At 41.9% G+C, this 21,433-nt stretch overlaps 1 protein-coding gene across 1 annotated transcript in view; it reads right to left on the bottom strand.

Moving 5' to 3' along the window:
* Positions 1-1,505: 1,505 nt before the first annotated feature.
* The window catches only part of LOC115067618, a 37,360-nt gene continuing 17,432 nt past the window's right edge, over positions 1,506-21,433 (bottom strand). Inside the window, exons 2-3 of the mRNA XM_029555850.1 lie at positions 1,988-2,257; positions 1,506-1,810 (exon numbers count right to left, since the gene is read on the bottom strand). Coding sequence (XP_029411710.1) covers positions 1,506-1,810; positions 1,988-2,257 — 575 coding nt within the window. The remainder of the gene's footprint in view (positions 1,811-1,987; positions 2,258-21,433) is intronic.

The following is a 21,433-nucleotide window of genomic DNA, read 5'->3' on the forward strand; positions in this document are numbered from 1 at the left end:
TGCAGAGTCAACCCGCTGTGCCAAAAGATAACTGTGCCTGCTCATCCTGAGAAAACAACCTCAGGAAGGAGACCCTCAAGTACCCCAAGGACACTGACTCCTGACTCAGGACAAATTCCTACAGCTGCATTCATCAGAGTCCCTGTGTAAAAACCAGATTGCTCTGCTTAGGTTTGCTGATGCTTTTCCATGGACAGCAGAGGCTTTTGCCAGGTTCCCTTGAGTAAAAGGAACACACTCCTTGCCTGCTGCAGGTCTGGCTTTGGTTCTTGTTTCTTAACTTTAAACTCCTTCCTTTTTCTGCTCTCCTAAATCTAACAAAGTCTTGGGGCTATGGGTATAGCTCAGTGGAACAATGCTTTTCTAGCATTTCTGAGGTCTCGAGTTGAACCCTTAGTAAAGAAAGGAAAGGCTATCTGTTAGGAAAAATAGAACACTTAAATATATATCTACTAACAGCTCTCAAAATCAATAAATCAAGCTGGGCATAGTGGTTCACACTTTTAATCCCAGCACTGGGGAGGCAGAGGCAGGTGGATCTCTGTGAGTTTGAGGCCAGCCTGGTCTACATAGTGAGTTCCAGGCAAGCTGGGGTTTCAGGGAGACCCTGTTTCTGAAAGACCAAAAATAAATAAATAAGCTAGGCATGGTGTCGCACACCTGTAGTCCCAGCACTTGGGAGGCAGAGGCAGGCAGATCTCGCTGAGTTCAAGGCCAGCCTGGTCTACATAGTGAATTCCAGGACAGGTGGGGCTACAGGGAGACCCTGCTTCAAAAAGACCAATAAATAAATAAATAAATAATAGCAAATAAGCAAATAAATAAGTAATAAAATAAAAAAAATAAAGCAAAAACGGACACAACTACAGATAGAAATAGAAGTTAACAGCACCACAAGCTAAACAAGGCTCACAGACATCAGTCTAACCTAAGATGTCATTCTCCAGCATGCAGGAAACATTCCAGAAAAGACCAGGTCCTAGACCAGAGAAGCTTCAAGAACATGAACAGGAGTTAGATAAATGGAAAATGCATTTTAGGTTTAACAATACATAAACATTCAGGGACTGTTTCCTGCTGCACTGATAGGATGGGAAGCATGGTCTGGCCCTTGCCTGCCAGCCCCTTGGTGAGGACCCACATGCACTTGAGTCACCAACCCAGAAGCTTCATGGGACACAGCGTTTTATCTGAGTGGCTTCATTTGCTCTTCATCCTTTTGGAGTTCAACACTATGCTAACCATGAAAGTTTATGCAGATTCAGTCTTCCTATCTGCGTCTGTGCTGAGAACGATGCCAAGTTGGACAGTTCTGTTTCCGGAAGGAGTACACATTGAGAAACGAAGATAACGACCAAAAACCCCAACCCAGGAGACCGAAAAGTTACCTGAGAGAAAACCTCAACCAACACAGGAAAGAGACATAAACTGTGCAAGGCTTCTCTGGTGGCTTCCCGCCGGCTTGTGACAGGGAAGGGCCACACCCACCCAGCTGAAGTTTGTGTTCAGACTGCAGGTGCCTGGGGAGCACTGTGTGTCCACCACACAGAAGTGCCTGAGTCTGTGGTCTGGGAGGAGGAGATGTGCAGGGAGCTGCGGCGTTCCTTAGCGTCTGTCGTGGACTTTAGTCTTCCACTCTGCTTTGTTCCCGAGGGATTGGAAAACAGGCTGATGAGGAGGCCCTGGGGGTTCTGGTGAAACCACTGCAGGTTGCTGGCAGAATTGGAAAAGTTGCACTGCAGGTCACAGTTCTCTCCCTCCTGGAGAGTCAAGGCTCCAGGACTCTGCTCCACTTGTTGCCCTTTCAGCCCTGATTAGAAACAGAGAACATCACAGATGATGGTCACTGCAGAGCCCACCAGGCATCCCCATAAACTTCCAGACTGAAAACCCTGCAGGACGTGGAGCTGCTTTTCCTCATGCCCCTCCACATGCTGCAGCTGCACAATCCTCACAGACGCCCTGAATGTGGGGCAGCCCAACTCACAGCAAACCTGGGTGCACAGAAGCCCCATCAGGGATCCCAGCAGCCTCTTCACGATGTGTGTCTGGCTGTGAGAGATGGACGTGTGTAACCAAAGCCTGGGCTGTGGTGTCAGGATGGCTCTGGATCTGCCCCTGCCTCTGCAGTCAGTCAGCTCCACCCACAGACCCTGCCAGGCCAGACACTGCTGAGCTCCCACAGTGCCTGAAGCTCCTCCCCAGCACAGACCTGCCTGACAGTTTTGGTGGAGGATATGAGGGGACAGGAATTTTTCTTTTTTATTTTGTTTGAGAATTTCATCTGTATTATATTTGCACTATTTCTACCCCTCCCAGTCCCTCTCCAACTCCTCCCGTGTGCCTCCCACTTCTCACAATTTCTGGTCCACTTCTTTGATTGTACATACATACATATATACATACATACACACATACATATGTGTATATATATATACCCTTAGTATATAAGTGTATATATTTGTATATATATGTATATATTTGTATATATATATATAATCAAATTGTTTAGGGGGGACCACTAGGGATTGCATAGACAACCTCTCTAACTAGTCCTTGGAAAAAACTGATTCTCCTGCCCTCAGTATCCATTTACTGCCTGAAGCTCTTCATTTTGATGTCAGTCATTCTGCAGATCTTGTTATGAAATCATACCTACCATGGAGATTTCATGGGTGTAATGTCCCTATCATGTCTAGAATGCATTGATTAGCAGCAGGTGTCCTGTGCCTCTGGCTCTTTCAATCTTTCTGTTCTTTTTCCATGAATTTCTCTGAGCAGTGTTTAGAGATTACATTGCATTACTTAGGGCTGGGCACCTCACAGGGACTTATTCTGTAGAACTTTGGGATTGTCTCCATCTTTTGAAAAAAGCCGTCTTTTTTGAGTGGTGAGAGCTACATTTATCTGTGAATATAATATGTATGTAGCTGGATTCCCTCTTATTGAACATACCTGAAGTCCAATTAGAGAGCTACTGATTATCAGCAAGACAATGTCTTATTACTGCACCAATGAAGGTAATTGGCTAGGCCAGGTATCGCTGTAGTTCACAGGAGGGTTACCTAGGTAGAAGGCATTTTCCTTCTTCCTACATGCAGTCTGAATGGGTTTAATGCCTGGAACACGCTAACTTTCTGATCAGGAGGAGCTAGAGACCTGGGCTAGGGTATTGCACATGTATAAATACACACTATGGAACAGAGATGAGTTGCTGCATTTCAACTAAACAACAGCTGTTGAACAGACAGGGATGTGGCCATCATCAGTACAGCATCAGTGCTGTGTGGGTGAACTCAGCATACGGGGGTTCTCAGATTAAAACCACACATTATTCTGTCCACAGAGAAAGGGCTAAACCAGATGGACACCGACTGAATGATAAGGGTGAGCCACACCTCTGGGTGCACAGTGGGATCACAGTGAGCAGGAAGCATCACACTCCTTCCCAGGAATTCCCAGAAAACAAATAATACCTGAAGACTTACAGATGTGGACAGAGGTCCCTTTGAGCTAAGGGGATTTAAATACCTTCTTCATAGGGACTTTCAATGCAAGGTTAGAAAGAGATGCTGTCTTGGCATAAGGCCTGCCTCTGGCATCTGGTTAAAAGATGTTCAATATAACTTGAACTGAGCATTAAAGAAGGAATTTTAAAAAAATTATTCTTCGATAATTTTATGCAGGAATACAGTTTATTCAGATAACCTCTGCACCTGTCAAACGCACAGCAACTGCTCCTGGAATTGCCCATCCCTCTCCCCCTGTAGAAGCCAGAAAACCAGAAAGACGATTGGGAATGGAAGAAAGAGCTTAAGGTGAGGGGTCAGGACAACTGTGTTCAGTCTTATAACACAGGTCGGTGCTGGAAAGGGGCAGAATGGAGGTTGGCTAAGTGAGGAGGGAAAGGGAGGTAGAACGAGAAGGAAGGTTTTTGTGAGTTTACTTTGACCTGTGAAAGCCATTTTCTCTTTAGACAGGAGTGTCCTCTGGGGGCCACGTTGAAAAATAAGTTCACAATTTCAGTGAACTTCCCACTCTTTTCTGGCCTTCTCAGGTTGAGTTTCAAAGCTTTATGGTCATGCACAGACAAAGAGTTATGCTTTCTAATGCATGAAACCTGTGAGATTTATTTAAACAGAAGAATATAAACCTATGTATGAAAAAATGTATCATAAAAATACATCAAGAAAATATGATTATAGCAGGCCCACCAGAGATAATATCCATTTTAATAAAATCAAAATATGTCAAACAGATTAGGGACTTAGATATCTGTGCAAAACCCCCTCACCTTAGTTGTGAAATGTAACTCAATCACAGGAGTGACCCCTATCCTACATAGGCCCTGCCAATGCTTAAGAGGTGGAGATTGTACCATGCATGCACACTAGGGGGCAGAAATCTCGGGCATCACCTTACAATTCTGCTACCACAGTCAATGTCACTCTTGTGAGGTATATTGAGTGGTACATTATGCCAATATAGTCTCATATATGGTGACCAATAAAAAAAGCTATTGAAAGCCTTAGTAGGGGACCCAGTAGAACGATTTTGTACAAGAGGAAGAAGGTAAAGGAAAGAATCCACTTCAAATAGTAGATCAGAGCATGCAATGTGGCAGGAGTGAGCAGTGGAAGTCAAATCAAGTATTGGAGACGGTTAGGGGTGAGATGCAGCTTTAGATACTGGAAACTGGCTGGAAATAAACCATGGTGACTTTAAGGAACCAAACAGTCAAACAATCATAAAGTTAAAGAGCATTAGATAAGGACTGAAATCCTGGCAGCAACTTCCACATGTGCAGTGAGGAGACTGAGTCACATACATCATTCCAACTCAGTCATTCACCTCAGCCAGATCCGGAATATGTTCATCCCACTATATCATGACCTGATGAACTAAAATTGCAATAAAAGGGAAATTGAAGAGGAAAAGCTTTTAGAAAACAATATAAGACTTAAGATCATGTGAACACAGTGTAGGACTCCTCTGGGAGCCTTGGACCTGTGTAACAAGTGACTCTGAACCTGTTTAATTAAGCCCATGTAAATCTTTGTTGGATCAGAAAGTATTTTGGATTATTTATCAGCTACATGTTCCAAAAGTAATATTTAAGTATAGCAATCTATCACATTGATAATTGTACTATTGATTCTTTTAAGGAAATCACATGATATAATCTACCTTTGGAGACATTAGGTTAGCATATGTGAAGTCATATTGTTTTCATGTGACCTACTAGGGTAAACAACCCAGGACTGTCTAACTACAGAGCCCAACCTCATCCTCCCCAGATTGCTTAAGCAGTACACCTTTGATCCTAGCACTCAGGAGGCAAAGGAAGGCAGATCAGTGTGAGATCAAGACCAGCCTGGACTACATAGGGAGTTCTAGGCCAGCTAGGACGACAGGGAGACCTTGTCCCAAAAAAACAAAAACAAAAGCTAATAATAATGAGAAAATGGCTACTAGAGAGATGGCTCAGTGGTTAAGAACACTGACATCTCTTGCAGAGGACAAGGGTTTGATTCCCAGCACCCACATGGTGGCTAAAAGCCGTACATAACTCCAGTGCCAGGGGATCCGACACCCCCTACTGACTTAGGAGGGCATTGCATGACATGGGCACACTTACATGCAGCAATATATACATACACATATAAGAAAAATAAGAAGAAGAAAAATTCTCCATGGACAGTTTAGAATGATCAGAGAAAAAAGATGACAACGGTGATTATGAAGAAGAATAGAATAAGAAACACTCTTAGGGGAGCTCCCAGGACCTGGGCTCCAAAATGAGTGCTCCAATACTCCAGGGAGATAATGCTTTCAAAAAGAAGTGATTAATACTGTGTAAAGTTTGGCAAACCTAATGGGCCCTCCAACTGAGTAGTTGGTGAGTGTTGGCATTTGGGGGCAGTTTGTGTGAGATACAGAGTCTCAGACCTTACTCAGACTTCCTAGGTGGGCACCCTTCCCCACAACCCCTGAGTGCAATGAAGTCAATCTTTAAAAATGCAGAGGTTATAAATACAGAAGAAATAGAAATATGCCCAACCTAACAAGCACCATGAGAATTTCCATCCTGAGACTGTGTGTAGATGTTGTTTCCACATTTTCTGTAAGCTGATCAGAAAATCTGGAAAAAATGACTGAAACTGTTTGCATCTTTGTGTGTATGTACTACTTGATGTAATAAAGCTTATTCATTTTTAAAAACTAAAAATAAATCTACCATATGATCTGCTAATACTACTCCTTAGCATATACCCAAAGACTCATCCTACTGCTGAGATACTTGTACAGCCATATTTGGTGCTGCTCTTTTCGTAATACCTAAGAAATGAAAAGAACCCAAGTGTCCCTCATCTGATGAATGGGTAACAAAAATGTGGTACAATTACACAATTGAGCTCTACTCAGAAGTGAAGAAAATGAAATCATGAAATGTGCAAGAAAACAGATGAAACTAGAAACTTATACTAAGTGAAGTAACAGATTTGGAAAAACAAGGGTCATATGTTCTTTCTCATTTGTGGATCTTAGCTCAAATTGTTAGATGTGAATACACATCCTGAGGTGACCGCAGGATCCAGGAAAACGGAAAGGAACCAAGAGTGGGTAGGGGAAGAAGAGAGTGCAGTGAAGGGACCAGTAGGAGACAGGTGTTATCAGGGGGAAACAGGGAAAAGAATGGGTGCTGTAACTGGGGAGGGAGTAGGGAGGGTTAGGAGGGGGATTGAGAAGAAAGCTAAACAATGCTTAGATGGTGTGAAGAACTAGAGGAAAATATATTATTTCAAAGTCCTACTGAAAAACATTCATATATATCAATACATGTGTATACATGAAGGCCACATAACAAAAAATATAGTGCACCAGGCAGGAGAAACCTGGAACTGACCTGAAGCCTCCTCTCATAGTAGCAGAGGATGCTATGCAAGCTGCCAAGGGAGAAAACCAATCATTTTTCCTACCCAGCTATAAACAACGACTGGCCTAGCCAACTATATTAGTGCAGTAGTGGCACTTTTATCTTGTGGGTAATCAACAGCTCTCTAATTGGACTTCAAGCTTGCTCATTTAGAGGGAATTTATGTGTAGTGCTGTAAACATAGCCAAATACATATAGCTGGAGTGGTCATGTGTCCTAGAGGAAAACCAACTTTTGCCACATCTCTTGACCAATGCAATTTCTTACCATTTTCTAAATATACATTCTCATATTTACAGGCAAGTGTAGCTCTTACCAATAATCAAAGAAGCTTCTTTTTCCAACAGATGGACATTATTACAGATTTCCACTACTGGTCAAATGCAGAGAATAAATGTCTGTGAGATGTCTAGCCCAAAGTGATACATATTAAATGCCATCTCTATACATAAGATGAATGCATCTCTCAACTTTCACTAGAGAAATTTCTTAGTGGATGCAGCAGATTCTGAAGCAGATGATGATTAACACAGAAACCAAGAGGCTGCAGAGTGCTTATTCCTGAGTAAGACACCCATTTCAAATTCATGGGAGTGAAATGATTGTAAGAGCCTGAGGTGGTCCAGACAGGTTTGGTTACTCATGTGAACTCACAGCAGTGGTGACACAAGTCCCAGGAAAGCTCAAACCACACAAAACTCTGACATAGACATGGGGAAGTGGGTAAGAAATCCCAACCCAACCTAAGGAACTTTAGGCAACTGGTGGCTGCTGGGAGATTGAGAGACAGTCTCTTACACCGCTTTTGACTCTTGGTAGGTTACCCAGGCTCCAATGGATGACCCATGCTGAAGGACATTTGGGGGCACAAATCAAGCTCTATAGGCCACATTATATATATAACAGAGCACAGTAAATTGGGTGGGGCACAGTAAGTGGAGTACAGATAGGGGACGGGATGTAAATTTCATCAAACTATGTTGTATCAAAATAGCAAAAATTCAATAACATTTTTTAAGAAATAAAATATATTGTCCTTATAATTTGTTGAAATTTCATATATACTTGAAAGAATGAGAAAAAGATAATAAAAGCAAGCACGCTCAGACATGTCCTTGTCAGGTCTCTGCATGAAGAAGAGACGGGCAAGGCTTGCCGGAAGTTACGGACAGGTGAGAAGTGTGCAGGTTTCTTCCTCTGCTGTGCCCCGAGTTCAATTAACCTCCAAGGCGTTTGCTAAGTGGAAGAAGCCACGCACAGAAGACCGTGGTATGATTCCATGTACATGATGTGTACAGAATAGTGAGTCCCTAGAGACAGAAAGCAGGTTCTTGTTTTCCAGGGTTGGGGTGGGGAAAGGCTTTGAGTAAGAAGAAGTGCTTAATGGGTATGTAGTTTATTTTTAGCAAACTGAAATTCTTTACAACCAGACAGAAGTATGGGCATACAACATTGGGAATGTACTAAATGCCACTTTAAAATGGTGAACTGGCATGTAAATTAGTCTCCATAAAATATAATTTAGATTAGATAATCTAAACGCAAAGAATTCACAACTTCAGATCATGATATCGAGTTTTCCACAATTAATTCATTCTGTTTGGAAAGAGTCAGTATGAATAATCCTTGCTAAATAAACTCCTTCAGTCTCAAGATAGGAGGTGTCTGGAGCCCACCGAGTTTGGGAACCGGCTGCAGGTGCCTGTGGTGCACTGCCTCATGGCACAGAGGTGCGGGGCTGAGTCACCAGGCTGAGCAGCTGCGATGTACAGAGCACTCTGTCTTGTGGATTTGCCCAACGAGGCTTTGAGTCTGCCGCTTGTTTGCCCTGATTTGACTGAATCGACAGCAGACCTGTGACCCTTTCCCCGGGGTCCTGCCTGAGCCACTGAAGCAAGTAAATGGCGCGTCAGTGTAACTACAGGTGAGAAGCAAGCTGTCTCCTCCCGGGCACTCAGAGCTGCGGGACTCTGCTTCACCTCCTGTGCACAGCGCACCTGTTTCAAAAGAGAACCAGAGAGGGTGTTGGGTAGAGACGCTGAGGTTAGTTGTGTATTTACTTTTGCCATCTCCACAGAAAGTCCCACGCAGGCTGAACTCCCGCTTTCTCTCCTGCAATGCCCTCGGAGGTCAGAAGAGGCTGTCGGATCCCCTGGGACTGGAGTTACAGACAGTTGTTAGCTGCCATGTGGGTGCTGGGTTTCGAACCTGGGTCTTCTGCAAGAACAGTCCCTGTTCTTGACCACTGAACCATCTCTCCCCTTTTGCCTGACGCCAGAACCCCGTGACTCACAGCCAAGTTACAGCCAAAGCAGGAGGAGGCTCCAGGGTTTCTCCATTCCTTCTGCCACCCAGGCCGCGAGGACCAAGTGCCCAGAGAGAGGATCTGCTTTGTGTCTCAGTGCCCAGACATTTCCACAGTAAACAGCTCAGCTAATCACAGACACCATGTAACACACACACACACACACACACACACACACACACTGAACTGCTGAGTGGGAGGTGGAAGTGGAGACACTGCCATCTCAAGACCAAGGGCAGCGTTGCTACAGGAAAGCGTCTCTGCAGACCCAGCTCCTCATGAATGAAAAGGAAAGCGGCCTAGTCAGCCATAGAGAAAAACTGCGGCGTTAATGTCTGTATCGGAGAAGAAATCTTCGTTTTGCCCTTACGGCTACTTTCTCCGTTCTCCCGAGAACGTCCCCTCCTCTTGCCTCAACTCACAGTTCTAAAACAGAGGAAGAAACACCTCTCTATCAGTTGTCACCCATAAGGCTTGGAAGAAAATTTAAATTTCATAACGTTGACAGTCAGTGTTTCTGATGATGTTAAGAAATGGACGGTATGTCAATTCTGAAATTCCACATAGCTGGGAATTTTTCTTAAGAAATATCTCTTTCAACATGTATAATATTATATCTCATATGAAGCAGCAAGAGTCAAATGGAACCAAATATCCTTCAATAAAAACAGTAAAATCAATATGACAGAACTATATTTCAATATACTACACAGTTGTAAAATAAAACCAAGTACATTAAATTTTCTGACTTGCAAAAACATTCTTTGTCTTAATCAAAATAGAGAATTTAATTATCTGCCCTCCTTTCCTTAAGACCTCATTCGCATTTTTAAAGTAATGTTTCCTTGTTTTTGAATTATTATTTTTTATGTGTGTGAGTGTCTTGCCTGCATGTGAAAGTGTCCCCATGCACGCAACACCGGTGGAGGCCTGAAGAGGGTGTCAAATCCCCTAGAGCTGGAGTTAAGGATGGTTGTTCGCTCTCATGCGGGTGCTGAGAACCAAAGTCCTCTGCAATAGCAACCAGCGTTCTCAACTGCTGACCAATCTCTCCAGTCCCGCCCCCCATTCACAGCTTTTAAAAGTGCGTTTATGACCTGTCTGTCTCTAAATAATGGAAACACTGGAAACATGATAGCAAATGTTCAGGAATCCCTGAGAACTTAGCAGGGAATCATAAAGCACCAGTTAAACCCTGTCTAATATGCAATGGTTAAGTGCAGTCTCACAGTGCTCACTTCAGGCCACAGCCAAGCATGCGCTAAAGGAAGAGCACTCCTATTGGATGGTCAAAGAGTCCACGAGACATCAGCAGAGGAGACATCTTACAGGTCAGCCTTGCAGACTTCCAACGGTGCTAAGGAAGGAAACGTGAGTGTATTTAAGAGTCAAAGAGGAATGAGAAGGTCAAGGAGGAGAGCAGTTTTAGTGAAAACAGTCACAATTCATGCCAAACAATTTTCTCAGAGGCCAGCTATAATAAGAAATAAAATCGTAGGTTTCCAACACACATCATCATTTCTCTTTTGAACGCATTGCCAGTGGGGGATTAAAAGTAGATGAAGATATACTCTGTTTCATAAGTCCTAATAGATCGATGCCCAACAGTATTGTGTACCTGTATTTACCAAAGATGTTAAGAATATGCACAAGGGCCAGTGAGATGGTGCAGCAGGTGAAGGTGCTTGCCATGCAAGCCTGGCGATCTAAGTTAGACTCCTGGAAGTATGTTAAGGTGGAAGGAAAGAATTCACAGCACATAGCTGTGTCTGAATTTTATATGGGTGTCATGGCATGCAACCCCACCTCCCACACCATGAACACACACATAAACACCCTCATAATAATAGTATAATAATAATAAAGAATGCTGATGAGATCACTGATTATAAACAAAATCTTTTAAAAGTAAAAATACCCATTTACTGAGAGGAGAGTGATGTGCTCACGAAGTCATGGGAATCAAGAAACTGAGCTCTGTGCAGAAATGTAAAATGGAGGGAGATGAAGGGAAGAGCCCACATCATAGAAACCTAAACTATGAAGTTCAAAACAAGGCAAAACTGGGAGATTGGTGTTTCCTCGGACGGGAGTTACTGACCAGAGAAAATGAAGGGACGCCTGCAGAAATGGAGCGCGGGGCTGGAGGGATGGCTCAGTGGTTGAGAGTACTGTCTGCTCCTGCAGAGGACCCAGGTTTGATTCCCAGCACCCACATGACGGCTGTGAACCATCTTTAGCCCTCTTCTGACCTCCACAGCATTACACGACATGGGTGCACTCACATACATGCAGGCAATACACTCATACACATAAAATGGGAATAATAAATAAAATATTTTTAAAAAAAAGAAAGAAATGGAAAGAACAGTAGACCGGGCATGGCGTCCTCTATGGGGAGTCTTAAGTGCTTCCGTCCAGTGGTCTGAAGTCTCTTTCTGCAGGGCAGACTGACACATACCTGAGAAGCATCAACTGTGCTAACAGGGTTGGAAAGTGGAAATCATTTGGTTTGGAGATTTTGGGGTTTATAACTTTGCTAATTGTATAACTGGAGATCATATTTAGGTAACTCCCACATAGTCTACATTGCATTCACTGATAATCTAGAAAAATGTGTCCTGCGAGGCATATGGATAAGAATGTAACATAAAAGACCACTAAAGATGCCCCTTTACCTGTCAGGTGGTTCATCTCATCACTATGTCCACAAGGAGGTCAGGGAGGCCACAGAAAGGCCTCGGTTGTCCTGCAAGTGACGGGAAGCAACCCATATGGGCACGTTCTTAAAGCATTCCTGCTCAAATGCTATTTCATTATTTACTGGCAACATAATTTCACCAAAATTCTACAACAACTAGTGAAGTATGTCCTTTGAGAAATATAAATGTCTACTGTTAGAGAAATTATCGATTACAGAAATAGAACACACCTCAGATTGCTGTGGCTTAAGTGGAGATTAGTGACCCCAGTCTTACAGGGGCTCCAGTTAAAGCTGTTATGCAATTTTTTCAAAGGGTTTTAGAAAACTTCTGGCAGGCAGAGAGAAAACAGATGAGGAATCATCTTTAAGCAAATTAGGACCCGAGTCTGCTGTTTGATATGCATGCAAAGTGTTGAAAATTCTCTTTTGAGTGGCTCTGAACTAGATTCTAGTTTTCTTCTATCACATCTTTGACTTCCTGCTCTATAAAGCGCTTACTTCATTTTCCCTGTTAAAACAGTCTCTGGGAACCTCAACCTACTTTTCTGCATTAGGCTTTTGAATTTTTACCACTTTTTGCACTTTTAATTTATGACTTAATGACATAAATTTGCTATTAATAGTTCAATATTTAGGACACTATTATTTTCACAAAGGGTTGGGAATTCCTTTTTGAAAATATTTTATTTATTTTTAATCATGTGTATGTGTGTATGTCTGTCTGTGGATATGTGTGCATGACTGCAGATGCCCATGGAGGCCAGAGTCGTTGGATCCCCCTAGAGCTGGATTTACAGTTGCTTGTGAACCACCCCATGTGAGGGTTGAGACCAAACTCTGGTCCTCTACAAGAGAAGAATGCACTCTTAACTGCTGAGTGACCTCTCCAGCCCCAGGAAATCCTTTTGTAATGAAAAATATCTTTCAGTTAGGAGTTGTCAATGAAAACAGATTCACTTAGTTAATACTTCTCCCACTCTATATCAAGCAAAGAACATAATTATTAAGGTAGCTTTATACTGTACAAAGACCTAAATGCAGGATTTCTGAAACTGAAGCTACCTAGAGTCATGAAAATAGAGATAAGAAGAAAAACTCCTTAATATGTGATAACGTTGTGGATTATGAAAGTATCCCAGTGTTTAGTGGTTGCAGAGTAAAGATGTTATCCTCTGGGAAGGTTAAAGTGGTTAATACCTCCTAGAAAGATTTTTAGCTAATGTTCATCTATTTAGATGTTTAGAATTATGTAGGAAATCATCAAACATATGGGTCTACCTCAATATTACTTATTATAATGAATATTTAAACCAAACCAAATAGTTGACAAAGTGTAGTTAAAATATTCTAAAGTCTAATAAATCACATCATAGAACCGATATAGACTAACATGGAATAGAAGCCGGTCTGTGCATCATTCCAGACACACAAAATCTTTCCTGAGTGGTACAATTTTTAAGTGGTCTTATTTTGGACATTCTATCGTTTTCCACCTTAGATGTATATAATTCTTGAGACTGTATATGGAGAATGAGTGGGTGGTGAAGTTATTTAGAGGAAACTAAAGAATTTCATATCTCCTTGGTGTCAAGCTTAATGATGATATTTGTCCCGTGCATCTCATTCATGGAGAACAAAGGAGTGATGGGTCAGGGAAGATTTCAGAACTGTCGGCCTGTGATATTTCAAATATGGTGCTCAAGCTTAATAAGACACAAATAGACATTGTGGAGCAAATACATGATCTAACCATTCAAAGTAGGTTAAACCAAATGCTTTGGCCTGGGGGAGTGTGAGACTATGTGCCTACACAGTGAGACACTGTCTCAAAAATAAATAGATAGATGATAGATAGATAGATAGATAGATAGATAGATAGATAGATAGATAGATGATAGATAGATAGATAGATGATAGATAGATAGATAGATAGATAGATAGGTAGATAGATAGATAGATAGATAGATAGATAGATAGATAGATAGATAGATAGATAGTAAATAAATAAAATCCCTACCCCCACAGACAGCTCTGCTTTTTCCAGCATGTATTGGCCAAGAAGCTCATTGTTGATGAGGCCCCATCTTAATATCTGAGGAGTTTGGGGGGTGGAAGGCTCCTATAGGCACTTGTTGGACTTTAGCTGTTCAGAGCGCAGAAATACACAGCCGAGTCCAGAGCTGCAAAGCTATGATGGATGGTGAGGCTCACAGAGAAGCTGGTTTCTGAAAATTCAAAAAACACCTTTTCTATGCTACATCCTCTTAACTATAAGATGCATGTAAATAAGGAAGATCCGTTCTCTATGGCGTATTTCGGGGTTTTGTTTGTTTGTTTTTGTTTGTTGTACCATCCTGTTTTCCTAGCATAGAAATTTTAGTCTGCTCCTGAGTTACCTCCTAGGACACACTGAATCTTATGGGAGATAAAAAAAATAAGAGGAAGAGAGGAGGTGAAAGAGATGGGGAGAGATATGAGAGAGAGAGAGACAGAGAGAGAGAGACAGAGACAGAGAGACAGACAGGATTAGATTGATTTTTCTCACGGCACCCATGGTTTGGAAAGAGATGGACTGAGAGCTTTGTGTTCCCATCCCATGGTTCTCCTAAACCCCATCAGACAATAACAACCTGTGTCCACACCCAAACGTGACAGCTGAGCAGAGCCTCCGTCCTGAGGCTGTGGTCATCCTTATGATTCTTTCTGAAGCAAATACAGCAGCCCTCAGCAAGCAGGGTAGCAACATGTGGCAAGTTCCTCTGCTGTTCTGTCTCCTAAATGCCTGGCCCATGCCCCAGAAAAAGCAGATGCACAATGCTGAGCCACCAGAATGTGAGGGATAGAAATGAAGTGGACTGTCTTTCAAAGGGAGTTTTATATTTACAAGGTAAAATAAGAGGCTTCAAGAGTCAACTGCAATCTGCATTTTTTTATTGAGCTTTTAAAATTTCATGACTATTTCCCACTCACACCCAGACCTCCTCCTCCATCCATGCCCCACCCCACCCCACCAAACCCTATGCACTCTGCCATTCATGCTGAGTCCTATTCATTCAGGTGTTTGTACCCAAACGTCCTTCAGTGTAAATGCTTCCATTGGAGTCTCGTCAGCCCATCCAGTGGTCATATATAAGTCATACTCTCCCTTACCCAGAAACAGCCAGTCGCAAATAGTTCTTGATCTAGTGCCGACCTGCCACCTATTTCTCACCTCCCCTTTGTTCCCTTGTTCAATTGGGATGACATGGGTCCTGCCTTGGACACCACCACTGCTGCAGGTGCACATGAGCAAGCCTCCATTGGCTTGGAAGCCTCCACCTCATACGTTTGCTCTTTCCAGTAGGAGCCAGTCAACTCTCAGAGGCTGTGAGTCCTGAACCACTCACACAGTAACACTTGTGTAAGATTGAAGTGTGTATTCTAATTTACAGCTGATGTCAACAGCTCCATTTGCTTATCACCTGAACCATTGTTTTGTTTGTTTATTCCAATGCTTCAAAATGTGAATGTAAGAGATGAACTCTTCTCTCTGAAAAACATTTTAAAACTATGTGTTAGGATTAGGAGTTTAAGCTGAGAACTCTCTCCCAGGTTTCAGCACCAAAATGCCCTTCTTCTTACGGACCCTCAAGCCCCTCTTCCCCTGATGACCTCCCTCAGCAGGAAGCAGTTGGACTGATATAAGATGCCTATCCTCCCGATCTACTCCTCTTCAGTGCCTGGAATAAAGTGAAGTCCCAGAAAGCCTTCAATCATAAAGCAATTCTTGCTTTGCAAACAAGTCCATCTGGGACTCCCATAAACCCAAACCATAAAGCCATTTCTGTTCCACAAACAGGCCCTGCTCTGCAAACAATCCATTCCAAGACTGACATCAAAAAATAGAGTAGTATGCAGTAGAGTGGAGGAGAACAGAACAGTAGATGCAGATCTGAAAGAACAGTTCTGAGAGAATCAGAGCACCTCCAAACAGCCTGGGCTCACTCTAGGTTTAAATGACTCCACGAGTGAAGTTTCTCACCAATCTGGCATTGCTGCAATTTAAAACCACTCACTCCTGATGATTATAACTCTTCCTTCCTTGCACTCCAAGGCACAGGAATCTGAGGAGTTTTACTTTGGCAAAATTCCTTGTCTGCCTACTTGTATGACAGCATCTTTCCTGATGGACAAAAATATGCTGAATTGCACGTTTCCAAAAAACAACGTAAAGTGTGCACTAGAGGAAAAATGAATCTCTTAACTGACATGTTCTACTGTCAAAATGTCACAATTGACAGACCATGCACTGCTATTCTCAGATAAAATAAAGCAAGCTGAGGAAAGAGCGGGGAAAGGGGAGCACCCAAACCAAGGACATACTAAAAAGCGTCTGTAAGCTCATTACAATTGAAAAAATAGTTTGAGGAACTGGAAAGATGGTTCAGCAGTTAAGAGCACTGACTGCGCTTGCAGAGGACCTGGGTTCAGTTTCCAGCATCCACATAGCCACAAACAACATACACATAAAGTTAAATTCAATTAAATTAACTAAACAAAAAAAATTTAAGGAGTTTGAATTAAGGTAGGAACAACCTTATGTCCCATAGGACATGAATGATTAAACAAAAATCTCAGCACCAGGCATGGACGTTATTGGTCAGAGAGGCCCCAGAGGTGTGCAAAATCGCACAAGCTGTGTTCAGTGTTCTTGGTTGCCAGTCTAGATGGTAGAACCTTACTGCTGAAGACACCACACACTTTGGTTGTAGGACATAGAGAAATCAATCTTAAATTGATCAGGTAATCTTCCTCCTTGCTGACCAGCTTGCACAGTGCTGGAAGGGGCTACACAGGCTGTTGGGAGTGAAAAGACATCAGAGGTATTACCCAGCTCTGGGCCTGGATGCTACAATACCAACCTGCAAGGCAAGATGTTCCCACTGGTGCAATAGTGGCATGATTAACGTAGAGTAACCAACTGCTTTCCAGTTGGAATTGAGGTTTGTTCCACAGAAGGGAATTCATGCCTGATACTGTAAACCTCGTCAAAACCCCATGATATAGGGGGTCATACGGCCTAGTGGGAACCTACTCTTTTTGTTTTCTAGATGAACTTTTATTAGAACTTACTTCAAAATATTTGTGTTTATGCCTGTAGATTATTGCTTCTTTCAAGTTTGATCAAAGGAGCTTTTTATTACACTGTTTAATGAAGAGATTCATAAGTGACTAAAGTACTGTGAAGAAGTGACTGTTGAGTCCTTAGCCCTAAATGAGGTATTTGTATCAACCTTCCTCCACCCCCACCCCCACCAAAGCTCAGACAGCATCACAGAAGAAGGAGCGGAAATAATTTATAAGTTGGAAGTTCAGAAGAGTGCTTTGAAATTCAGTTGTCATGGCATGGCTGTTGCATTCATGAACCCACAGTAGCTGTGGTTATTTACATAAGACCTGCACAAAATCAAGTCAACTTGGATCATGGAAGGGCTCATGGTCCACCCTTAGCAGAGGAGTTATTGACAGTTGATGGTTCCTGGGGATGGACAGTGACTTTCCTTTGGGATTTCACACACTAGCAGGCTACCTACGCTCAGTGGATGGCCTCATACCCAGGAACATATGGGAAGCAATAGTGGGGCACAGTGGTATCACATGTATTTGGGAGGAATGCATGTTGGGGGAGAGGGTTCCAAGGGAAGTTGGAGAGAAGAATGGCTGATGTCTATGATCATATAACATTGTATACATGTATGAAATTCTCAAGGAATAAATAAACATTTTTAATGAATCAGCTCAAAACTTGAAAATACTTTTATCAGCCACTGTGGCAGCACATCTGGCTCAGACTTGATTCACCAAGTGTCCCAGCAGCCTTGGATTCAGCATGAAATTTCTTGTTTGATTCGTTTGGTGTCAATGAGCTGACGTAGGTGTGTGATTTAGTGAGCTTCCGCTTTGTGTTTGTTTTGGTGCTGCTTGGCTGTTTTTGCTCTGTTTTGTTTGAACAACCTTCAGTGTAGCTTAGGATGGATGTTCTTGAACTCCTGATCCCTTGTCTCCATCCCCCAAGTGCCGATGTTACAGGCATGAGCCACCGTGTCTGGTAGTTATCAACTTTTTTCTGCTCCATTCTCCTCTTTTTAAAAATATTTCTATAAAGTTTTGTGCATTTCATATAATAGATATAATCAAATTTAGATACCCACACATCCCTATATCACCCCCACTGGATCTCATGCATTCTGTCACATATGTTGCTTCCTATCTGGTCATACATTTGTGCCCAGAAGCCCCTCTGTGCAAAGTTTTCAACTTTTAACTGATTCTTATGTTTGTTACATTGAAATATTTGTTACATTGACATGTAAGGTTCTTCTGTTATTGAAACGGATTTTGCTTGAAAGTCTAGGATAATTCAGTTAGCAACGTGTTTGTCTGAAAGCAGTTGGTTTTAGGGGAATAGGCTGAACAGGGGCTACAGGGCAGTTCTGAAATAAGGAAATGCTCGGTCTAGTTTCTTATGTGGGTGTGCGTGGTTTTCAAACACATCAAACTGAAAAGCCAAGTACATTTTCTTGCAGAAAAATTATACCCTAGTCAACAGTGAGTCAAAACCAAATAAAAACTGCAAAGAGAAATCTCAATTTCTAGCTTCTTTAGTGGTAGAAAAATGTTTGTACTTTTGTAAGTGTTGCAAAACAGTTTCCTTCGGGAATAAGTAATACCACACAGTAGAATTAGAACAGCTGACTATTGGGACACATAACTAGTATGTATTGATGCTTAAAAGTTTATTAAACTGTGATTATTCTTATTCCTATTGTAGCTCATATTCATTGGGACAAAGTAATGATAGTAAAGTAATGAAGTTTGTTTACTCAAATTGGAGAACATGATGCTTTACTTTCTGTGTCAAGCTACTGAGCTGAGATGTTCAGGTAGCTGGTAAACCGTTGTTTCTAGTTGTATCTGTGAGGCTGTTTCTATAAAAGAAGAACACTGAATCTATGCCAAGAAAATAAACTTCCAGTATGTGTGAGCGTCATTGAGTTCATCCAGCAGAAGAGGTTCTGCTGGAGCCGGGACAATCAAAAAAGTGAAGAGAAAAGCCACAGAATGGGGAAAAAAATCTGCACCAGGGATACATCTGACAGGTTTAACATCTAGAATATATAAAGAACTCAAAAAACAATCAAGAAACCAAATGACCCAATTAAAAGATGGACTAAAGATCTAAACATTATTTCTTGAAGAAATAATGATGGCTAAGAAACATCTCAAAAAGTGTTGCCAACATTGTTAGTAATTAGGGAAATGCAAATTAAAACCATCCTAAGGTGTCACCTTACCCCAATCAGACTGGCTGGGATCAAGAGAACAAATGATTCCAAATGCTGGTGAGGATGTGGAGAAAGAGAATGCTCATTCACTGCTGGTGGGATTGCAAACTCAATCAACCCCTATGGAAAACAGTGTGGAGAACTCTTTAAAAATGAACCCCATATGACTCCTTGGCCTATACCCAAAGAACTCATCCTATTGTAGAGACAATTGTACAACCATGTTTGTTGCTGCTCTTTTCACAATAGCTAAGAGATGGAAGCAACCTAAGTGCCCCTCAACTGATGAGTGGTTAACAAAAATGTGGTATATTTACACAACAGAGTTCTATTCAGCAGTAAAGGAAGATGAAATAATGAATTTGCAGGTAAATGGATGGATCTAGAAACTGTTATACTAAGTGAAGTAAAACATACTCAGGAAAACAAACGACGTATGTTCTCCCTCATATGTGGCTCTTGGCACCAAATCCTTTAAAATTCCAGGTCCTTTTAATATGATGCTACACAGCAGTCCCTTCTGCATGAAATAACTACCATCATCACGACTTCAGCTGAGCCTGATGGCTAAACATAGTGACAATTGGGCGTGTTGACAGTTGTGCTCATTCATTAAAGGAGTGCCAAGCATGGTCACTGGACCCTCACCTGAGTATCCTGCCACTCTTCCCAGCCAACTAGTCCAGCCTTGGAAGACAAAAGAAAAATGAGGAGGAGCCCAGTAGAGGGATGCTTTTGGAAGCCCTTGTCAAGAAATTCCAGTGTACTCTCATATGAACATTTGAAAATTGCCCTGTTCTGACTTTTTTCTAGTTCCCTGTCTAAAACTTGCAATGCTAATTACTCCTGCATTTACTTTTCCTTCACACCTTCAAATCTCCACTCATGATTCATGGACTTTCTTTTCCCCTTAGAGGCAAGAGTTATGCAATTTGGGAGTCTTTTAGATAGACCCACTGAAGGTGTACCCCAGTTACCTCACCCTGTGTCCCTGTTCAGCATGGAAGAAGCTAGAGTGGTCTGCATCCCTGTTCCCTATTGGGAATTTGGGTAACCCCTTCAGGGGGTGGCATGATAAGAATAGAAGGTAGGAATTCGCTAGGCAGTTAGGGTAAAAAGACCCCAAAGAAATATAGCCAGTTTCTTGGCTAAAAGTCAAAATGTCCTTGGGCCTGATAGCAACATACTCTGTTCCAAAGGGCCAAAATGTCAAAAGTGTTTGGAAGCTTGTATCTAATCCTAAAAATTACCTATTCAGAGGGGGGAGTGTTGGAGGGGAGGGTGTGGGCATGGATTTGATCAAAAACCTTAGGTGCATGTATGAATTTCTCAATAAAGTTTTTGTAAAAGTTAAAAAAAAGGAAAAAATTAAAATACATTGAATTATATTTGATCAAACACATACCAGACTCAATAACTGGAGCTGCTCCTGCAGTTTGGAATCTTGGAATTAAGTATGTTTCATCAAAATTTCTAGAGATTTGGGGGGACAGGGTCTCCCTATAGCCCCAGCTGTCCTGTAACTCACTATGTGGACTAGGCTGGCCTTGAACTCACAGAGATCCACCTGCCTCAGCCTCCCAGTGCTGAGGTGTGCGCCACCATGCCCAGCTTATTTCCAGAGATTTGTTTTGTTTTGTTTAATAACAACACGATTAGAAGAAGCATTTCATTACAGCTTTAACACATTCAGTAACACAATCCAGAGCAAGAGTACATCTCTTTCAAAGGTGGCTATAAATTTTTAGGTTCACAGTTGAATTAATGCAGTCATACAATATTGAACTCAGTATAAACCCTGTAAGACATAAAATTGAATGAGTTTTTACCCTTTAAAGAAAATCTCCATTTCGTTCTAAGATATGCTGTTTCCTACATTTTTTAATGCTATTAACACATATTTGCGCATGTGTCTTTAATCTCTATAAATCTGATTATTACTATTCACAATTGCTCACACTCGGATCCTTGGCACCTGAGTGTGGACATAAAGTCATCAGGTAGATTTCACTGGTACTGTTTATCACCTCTACTATTTAACATGAAGTAATTTTTAAAAACTTTTAATAACTACATAATTAGAAGAAGCATTTCATTACAGTTTTAACATAGTCACTAACATACTCCAGAGCAAGAGTACATCTCTTTCACAAGTGGCTGTA

This window comes from Nannospalax galili, unplaced genomic scaffold (assembly GCF_000622305.1).
Source record: "Nannospalax galili isolate Female #2095 unplaced genomic scaffold, S.galili_v1.0 scaffold2812, whole genome shotgun sequence".
Taxonomy (NCBI): domain Eukaryota; kingdom Metazoa; phylum Chordata; class Mammalia; order Rodentia; family Spalacidae; genus Nannospalax; species Nannospalax galili.